This window comes from Balaenoptera physalus, assembly GCF_965194825.1.
Source record: "Balaenoptera physalus genome assembly, chromosome: 10".
In the NCBI taxonomy this organism is placed as follows: Eukaryota; Metazoa; Chordata; class Mammalia; order Artiodactyla; family Balaenopteridae; genus Balaenoptera; species Balaenoptera physalus.
The window spans coordinates 72432210-72441146 of NC_138889.1; the positions used below are offsets into that span (position 1 = coordinate 72432210).

General features: G+C 44.3%; 1 protein-coding gene across 1 annotated transcript; it reads right to left on the reverse strand.

Annotated features, from left to right (window-relative positions):
* Positions 1-2950: 2950 nt before the first annotated feature.
* Positions 2951-6875, reverse strand: LOC309667841 (calcitonin receptor-stimulating peptide 3-like; the record flags this gene model as incomplete). The annotated part of the gene is made up of 5 exons (XM_082476789.1): positions 2951-3057; positions 3172-3235; positions 5119-5251; positions 6014-6108; positions 6738-6875. The coding sequence occupies 5 exons, from the start codon at positions 6873-6875 to the stop codon at positions 2951-2953; spliced, it is 537 nt and encodes a 178-aa protein (XP_082332915.1).
* Positions 6876-8937: the final 2062 nt, after the last annotated feature.

The window sequence follows — 8937 nt, forward strand, 5'->3', positions numbered from 1 at the left end:
CAGGGATATAGGTAAATATCCATATAACTTCCTTCATAGAGTTATATGCTAGTGGAAGTACATAGACCAAAAAAACCCACTAAATATGTAACATTTTAGATGGTGATAGGTTCTATGTGGATAAAATAATGGTAAGTTCTATATGGATAAAATAAAGCTGAATAAGGTGGGTAGACAGTGATCAGAGCCATTTCATATATAAGCATCCAGGAAAGCCTTTTCTGAGAAGGTGATGTTTCAGCAGAGTTCTGAAAGAAAGGGAGCGAGTCAGTCACACAAACATTGAGGGAATAGCATGCTAGGCAGAGAAAATAGTAACTGCAAAGACCCAGAAGAAGATGGGAGTGGAGCAAGCAATGGGTCAGTTGGCAGGAGATCTGAGAAATATATAGGGTCAGGTCATGTGGTACCTGTTAGCCTACCATAAGGAAAATACAGGTACACTACATCCAGAATGAAAAAGAAGATATAACCTCAAATATGAAAATTTTAAATTATAATGAAAAAGTACAATTTGCTAATGCATGTAAAAATTTTAAAATTAAAATTTCACAGAAATATATATAAATCAAGAATATACAGAATAAAATAAAATAGTAGAGTTGAATAATCTTGAAAAAATTGAAAACCTTGCGAGGAACTATGTAATAAAAAGAACTCTGTGAGAAACTTTTACAGGTGATTTACATCCAGCTTAAGGCAGAGATAGTTTTCACGCTATTTGCACTGATTTAAAACAGAAAAATTTCAAGTTTGCCAACTCATTTGATACCATTGGCATAGCCCCAATTCTAGACTTAACAAAGGTAGTACAAAATCCTAAATAAATCACAAGCAAATTGAATTTGGAAATAAATTTTAATACATATCCTCTGACCAAGTGGAATTTATTAAGAAGCCACTGCAATGCCCCAAGTGATTACTCTGTGAGATGGGAACTCAGTGGAGTATTCTGTACTTCCGGGAGACATGGTCTGATCTGCTTTATGTACTACTGTGATGAGTAAAGAATGAATGGGAGCGAGGGTCATAGTTCTGTGTGTTTCTGAGGAAATAACTAGAATCAGTAGGTAGTAGGAGATGACTTTTCTAATTAAAAAACCCCTCTTAACTGACTGCCCACCAGTGAAACTTGCTGCAGAGTCACCTTGGAAGTTACAGTTAGCAGTTTGTCACCGGCATTTCCAGCAAATGCCAGGGATGTTGACGCTGGGAAATTTCTGTATTTAATAAGCCTTTAGACCCTATGACATCCCAGATTCCTTCCAATACCGAACATCTCCGATTCTACAGCATGTATCACCTCAGTCTCCCCCAGTTAGAATATAAGCTCCATGAATGCAGGGGGTTTTGTCTGTTCTGTTCGTTGCTCTAGTCCTGGAGCTCAAATAGGGTCAAGCATATAGCAGACACTCAATGATTATTTGTTAAATATAAGAATGTCTCTGTTAAACTTATTGCAGGACCTGAGCAACGCACTTTTCTTCTCTGCACATCAGAGAGTAAAAAGTTGGATTAGATGGCATCTGATGATCTTTCTAGATCTGCCAGTGTGTGATCCCTTTTCAAACTGTGAGCCGTTGTTCTAAAGGGCTTTGCAGGCTATGGGGTGTATGAAGGGGTGCTGTTGGGAGGAAAGGCAAGGATGGGTAAGGGCAAACCTGAGTCAAGGAGAAGAGAACAGATAACTTCTGGGGCTGGGGACCAGGGCACTCTCTGAAAATAAATGTGAATGTCTCTTTGAGATGCACAGGGTTCTAATTCCAGTAAAGGTGTTTCACTAGACACTGAGGATACAGGATACTGAGGACCCACCCCAAACATGGCATCATTGCCTCATTTGAGCCAGCCTGGCCAACAAAGTGTCACAGGTCCCGAGGTTCTCATGGGAAAAACAGCATAAATAGCAGCAGGGACTCCTTTTAACTATATCGAAAATATATTTTGTATCTTGACGAAGTGCACAAATAAGAACATTTCTTTAAAGAGAGAGTTCCATTGAGGCTCAGCATTACTAGGCATCCCCAGGCACCCACAAGGCAGCAATTTCATGTGCCCCTGAGGTTTAGCAGAGCAGCCAACAGGTTGGCTGACAGGGCCCAGATTTGCTACCAGATAAGCCAGTGAGACATGCGTCATATTTATAGAATACAGAATCAACTATAAAAAAGATGCACATTGGGTAATTACAATGATTTTATTCTGCATTTATCTTTAGTTTATTTCAAGCAAAAAGGAGTGTTTTCAATATCAAGAGGCATGCATAGATGTGTGTCTTCCATGCTATTTCTTTGCAATAAGTTGCTTTCATTGCAAATTAAAAGAAATGGAGTTCAGCTCTTTGGTGACCTAGGAGAAAAAAAAAAGTAAGAACTAGAATATTATTACTTATTAACAGTGAGGCTCTTGTCATGTATTATCTCAATTACTTTTTATATTAATGATACAAGTAGGTACTTATTGTTGCTTTCAAGTTATATGGGGAAACAGGCTCAGAGAGGGTCTGGTCCATGGTCACATAGTTAGTAGAGGACAAACACAGTATTTGAACCCAAGTCTATGCTCTGAATCCAGATGTACATGACATTGTAGAGAATACTCCCAAAGGGCAGGGTCTTTGCCTTTCTAACTAAAAAACTAGAATAATCACAATTATAACTGTAGGGAACAGTGTTTTAAATGAATAGGATCTATATTTCCTGGCAGATGATCTCAGAGTCACTTGGAGACACTGAAAAAAAACAGAAATGAACCCAAATTCTAGGTGTTTTAGCTATTGGGACTCTGTTCTTTCTCCAGACACTGTGGTTGGCGCCTTCACTGTGGATTTTTTTGCAATACAGGACCAGGGAGGGTCAGACTGTGGCCTGCACTCCTGCAATACCCAGCCATCTGCCCTGCCATCTGAGGTACTAGGGCAGTTGTCTTCTTCCTGGAGTCATTTCACTGCTCAGGCCTGAAGGTCACTGCGGCGCCGGCCAAAGGCTTTGGAGCCCACGTTGGCGAGCATGAAGTTGTTCTTAACCACGCTCCCAGATCTGCTCAGCCAGCCTGCATCTTATGGGTCACATAGGTGGCAGTGTTACAGGATCTCTTCTGGGCAGTGATGCTGATTTGCAGGATAGAGAAAAAGAAAAGGCCTGTCAGTGAGAGGCTGAGGGCAGGTGCTACCCCATGGGACCAACATGGTAAAATTACTGCTCTGAGAGGCACCAATGAACTTTAAATATTTTTCCTAAACACAAAATCACCACAGACAGTCATAGGGCATTAGGGAAAATGCCACAGTCACTCCCCATAGACGTTTCCAAGGATGTCAGAAAACCCAAATGTGCTCTGGGCAACAAGCCGTGGAACACAGAACTATAGCAGCCAATCTTTTCTGTACAAGTAAACGAAAGCTTAACCAAGGCTTAGGTGACTAGAGAGATGGTGCCACACCCAACCTCATTCTTAAAGATTGTCTAGAAGATGCATCCCATTCACAAGGTACTGAGTACTCCTTAGGAAAAGGAAAATTCCCCTGTCCTCCTGGAAGAGGAAGCGAGTTTGCAGCATCAAGTCTCAGAGGTGCTTAGTGCTCCTGTTTTTGCTACCTGAGGTTATTCACAGGGACCACCCACTATGCCCTGACTCCAGCTACCGGGGGCTAAAGCTACTTGCCAGACAGGTCCCTGTATCCATGAAGTGTGGGATGTGGCCAGACCAATAACCACCACAGCTCAGGTGATTTTAGAAATATACTATTATTCCCCCAATGAAAGGCATGTTCAGAAGCAGGACTGAGAAGCTCTGCTATGAAATCTACAGGTACTCACAGGGCTGCCCTCTCTCTCCTGATCTCTTCCTGAATGATTCTCTCTGGCCTGCTCTCCCTCCTCCCATCTGATGTTCCAGACATCCACTGCCACAAAGAATGCCACTGATACTAGCCCAAAGAGCAACCAGAGAAGACCACATGCATCAAGTTATAGGAACAAAGGAATTAGAAAGGAGAGGAAGGGGTTGAGTAGGCACCTTGAGGCATGCCAACATGAGGGGTCATGGTCTCTCTCCAATACTCTGGCCATGACCCATTTCTTGCCAGGCATTCTGACCCCAGTTTTAGTTAAGGGGAATGTGTAAAACTTGTTGAGGTCCTATGTGTGTGTGCCCAGGACACAGGTACTCAGATTATTGCACTGCTTAGTTCTGGAGCTGTCTAGGCTACAGGGAAAAGTCAGGCTAGACAATACCATGCACCAGGGCTGCCCCTGCAGGCAGTCATGCAGAAGGTTAGAATAGGGAGAGGGCACCTGGAGCAAAAGCAGAGGGGCAGGAATGGGGGCGGCTCACGCATCCTCCATTAGGAGAACACAGAGGTTCACTGAGCCAGGGCAGTGTGGGGAAGGGCTGTGGGGGGAAGGGGTGACCTTTTCTGGCATTCCACATGCTGCTCAGTCCTTCTTGCTCTGCAGAGAGGTTCTTAGGGCAGATACAGGTGCAGCACATGCCTCTGAACAGGTACGGCCAGGTCAGGAGCTGGTGTGAGCTCCAAGCTCAGGGTGCACAGGGGGGTGGGGCTGGGGAAGGGTGTCTGGTCCAGTGAGAACATGCACATCTCCACAGATTCTACCCATCTAAAGGCCCTGGACCTACCTCAGACACTGTGCTACCTGACAACATCCTTTGTAAGGGCTCTGGCTTCACCTTGCAAATGTGCAATGAAGATGCCTTGCAGGTGTGAAAGAATATCATGTGCAGGTTAACAAGGAGGGGCTAGATTTCTAAAATCCCCTGAGATACATGGGCTTCATTTCCTGGCTTTACTTTACGAGGCTAAACTCCGCCAGTGCTGGGAGGTATCGTCAGTACTGCCAGACAATTTCCGGAATGAGGGAGTCCACAGCTTCCCCCACTGCTTTTAGAAAGGGATCTTTGTACATGTGGTGCAACCATAGTTCCTTCACATGACCTCTGTCTTCAGTGGAGCCTGTAGAAGAGCTGGGCCCCAGGCCAAGGTGAACAGTGACTGCTTGCTGGCTGCCTGTCCAGCTATGTTCTCTCCTACCTGTCAGGATACATCTTCCTGGTGAGCCAGGGAAGAGGGTAAGTGCTGAGCAGAGGGCAGAGCCTTACCTGAAGCCCTCCTGTCTCTTGCTTCAGCTCACGGGCCTTCATCTGCACATAATCGTTCATCATTGCAGCCAGTAGGAGGCACATTTCCTTACTGGTGAGTGTAGCAGAATCAAAGCCATTCTCCAAGGCCCACCTAGGGAAGGGAAGCAAGCCCAATCCTGGCTCTGAGTCCCTGCCTACCCCCATCCCCAGGATAAGCAGCCAGGTTTCCTGGTTTCTGCATCTTCCCCTGAGGATGTGGCTGCCCCAACTGCCAACGGAAGAAATGAGGCCATTGTCTATCCAAAAATGCTGCTTCACCTGGAGTTAGGCTCTGGTGTGACCTCAAAGAAATGGTTTGCTGGCAACTGACGGTTAGATTTTCAGGAATTTTTTGAGCTTAGTGTTAAATGCAGCCATTATTAAAAATTAAATGATAATTATAATTTGAATCTGAAAATGGTTTCAGTTTAATAAATATAATTTGAATGAGGATGAGAAATTAGATGAATAGATCACATATCAGATTTAATAACAAATTTATTGGCCAAGTCGTTAGCAGACTAGGATGAAATCCATTTCTCAAATTATGGTTAAGTTAGTAAATAGCTTTGCTAAAGATAAAAGTGTTTGATAAAAAGCAACAAAAGTATGTTGTGAGGTTCAATGAGTTATATGAAATTTCTAATAACTAGTACTGTATATCTTATGTCTATTTGTAAACTGTGTGCTACACATCTTTCTATGATAAACTTATATATAAGTGTACATTTATACATTACCACCACCCATCCCCCCACCTCCACCCACCAGGAGCCAGTTGCTAAAGATTCAGCACAAGCACAACTGAGAACACAGAATTGTATGATTCCAGGGGCCGTGAGAGGTGAGAGTGCTCCTGGCAGGGCTGTCTCACCTGAATGGCGCTGCCTGGAGCATGCCTGCCTGGTTCAGGACCGGAATGCTGAGGACCAGGAACGGGGGGAACTTCCAGAAGCCCATGGCACCTCTCTGCAAGGGAAAAATGACATCACCACCTGCAGCAGTTCAAGTTCTGTGAGCCCACAGACCCAGGCTCTGCTCCTGTCTCTGACTCTAACTCCCTGGTGTCCTGACTTCAGGCTGGACATGTCACTTCCCTTCACCATCGTTTCCTTCTCATCAAAGTGGACTGCTGGAAGATCCAGTAAGCCTGTAGCATGCTTGACTTAGCAAAGAAACCTAGTGGGACAACTGGGTGAGGAGGTCTCAGTCGTAGCCCCCACCCCATCACTCCACTCACTCTCACATACAACCTGTTGGCCAGGACTCCTGGAGGACAGACTCCGAGTACCTGTCACCACAGCGTTTCCCATTGTGCAACCCAGAGCTGTCCTCCTGGTGTGGGGCTTTTGCTCATACCTGGTTGGGGGAGGTGGGTAGGGAGGACATATCTCTGCGGTTGGAATCCCTGAGAAACTGAAGAACCAAATTCTACTTCTCAGCTGCTTCACACTTTGGCAAAGAGTACCCTGTGAGAAGCAAGCTGGCAGAGTCTTAATTTGGAACCCAGGACTTAAATGGGGGAAAAACCTCCCGGAACCTGCCACTGGGGCTTGTATTTAACGGTTACCTGCCCCTCAGTCACTGCACCTATTTGCCATCCGCTTGCGCTGGCCCAGGTTCCGAACCCATTTCCCACGGACCATTAGGCGAGGGATGTGATCCGTGAGCGCACTGTCCGCACAAAGCCATTCCTGCGTCCTGCTCTGTGGGTGGTGCCTGGGGAGCTCCAGCATCCTGAAATTGACCTAAGCAAGTGTGCCGCAGGAGACAGCGAGACTGGAGCCCGCCCCAGTGTGGGGAGAGTGGAGCAGAGAGTCCCCGGACTGAGACCATGTATTCACATTCCTCCAGACACCCATTCCACCCTGTATACTGAAGATGGGATCCTTGCCATGAAACAGTGAAATCTTTCACTTCATCTTTCACAAAACATCCTCGTTGTGATCAAATCCACAGACAAACATTATCGATTGTTTTCTATCACTCTAAAAGCAAATGTAGGGAGCTGTTTCTCTTTTCTGAGCACTGAGAGAACATAATAAATGATTACAAGGAAAGCTTTATGTTCTGAGAGACTTTTAGTGATTCTTGAGACCACCTCCTTACTGTCCCCCAAGGGGAGGTGAGGATGGGGGAGGAGGCATCTCATCAGTGCTGTTAGACTGCTTGAGTCATGGATCAAGTTCCCCTTTGCTAATGTAGCCAGGGGAAGAATGCCAAAGAAGGAATGCTCCTTAATTTAAGTGAACTGGAGGTATTTACAGAATGGAAATCAATCTTTTTTGAAATTAAAAAAATGATCTGACCAAGGATCCTCTCCTGATCCATATTATGGTTAGATTAGAGTTTACTGATGTGGATTTCAGGCAAGGATGACCTCAGGATCATCCTTTTTGGATCTTCTCCCTCCTTCTGCTGCCTCCTTCTTCACGTAAGGTCCAATCTGAATGGTGTTCTCATAGGAACTTTCTAATGGCCTGACCCTAGGCTGTTACTTGTCATTTTGACAACATCCTGACCAAAGGCCTTATCTTGGAACGTCAGGCAGCTTGAGGGGCAGTGAAGAAATCCTTATTTGGGACTATTATATAGACCTTTGATATATAAGCCTTTGTAATTCTTGCCAAAACAATTGTAAAACATGGATTATGTTAATCAATGAGCATAAATAATATGAGCTCAATGAGCACGATGAATGTTCACAAATCTGGGTATATGTGTAGGAATGTGTTGCTGAGGATGTCTGAATCTTATTGAAACCGTGGTCTAGAATTCCAGGAAAAGTTGACATCTAGTGGTAAAAAAATTAAAGACAAAGATAAACTTATGTCTTTATCTGTTCAGGCTGCTGTAAGAGACTACCATGGACTGGGTGGCTTTTAAACAACAAAAATTTATTTCTTACCATTTTGGAGGCTGGGAAATCCAAGATCAAGGTACTGGCAGATTTGGTGTCTGGTGAGAGCCCACTTGCTGATTCATACATAGATGTCTGTCTTCTCGCATGGCAGAGGGGCAAAGGAGCTCTCTAAGGTCTCTTTTATAAGGGCACTAATCCCATTCATGAGAGCTGCACCCTCACGAGCTAATCACCTTCCAAAGGCTCTACCTCCAAATACTAACACATTGGGGAATGGGTTTCAACATATGAATGTTGGGGGAACACAAGCATTCAGTTTACAGCATCATAGAACTACTGGAAGATAAGAGCAAAACCAGTTGGGTGAACTTGGCTCATGCTTAGTGTCCCAGTGGAGCTATTAACACCACCCCCTTTCACTCTCAGAAGGATACCAGTATGGACAGTGTCTTAGTCCATTTGGGCTTCTGTAACAAAATACCACAGACTGGTTAGCTAATAATCAACAGAAATTTATTTCTCACATTCCTGGATTCTGGAAGTCCAAGATTGCTTCCTGGTTAAATATATGGTTGTCTTGTTGCTGTATCCTCACATGGTGGAAGAGGATAGGGATCTCTCTGGAGCCTCTTTATAAAGCACTAATTCCATTTATGAGGGCTCCAATCTCATGGCTTAAGTATCTCCCAAAGGCCCCACCTACTAATATCATCACATTGGGTATTGTGTATGGACACAAACATTTCAGACCATAGGCAACAATAAATCTTATTGTTGCCTAATATATATGTCATTAGTCTAGGGTATGTGGTCAGTCAGTGTAAACTCTGTGATGGTATCATCGTTAGATGAGACCTAGTACTATAGAAGACAGGAGAAATAGACTGCACTGGAGGTGAAAAGAAGGAAGACAGATCCCATAAAAAGATAAAGCT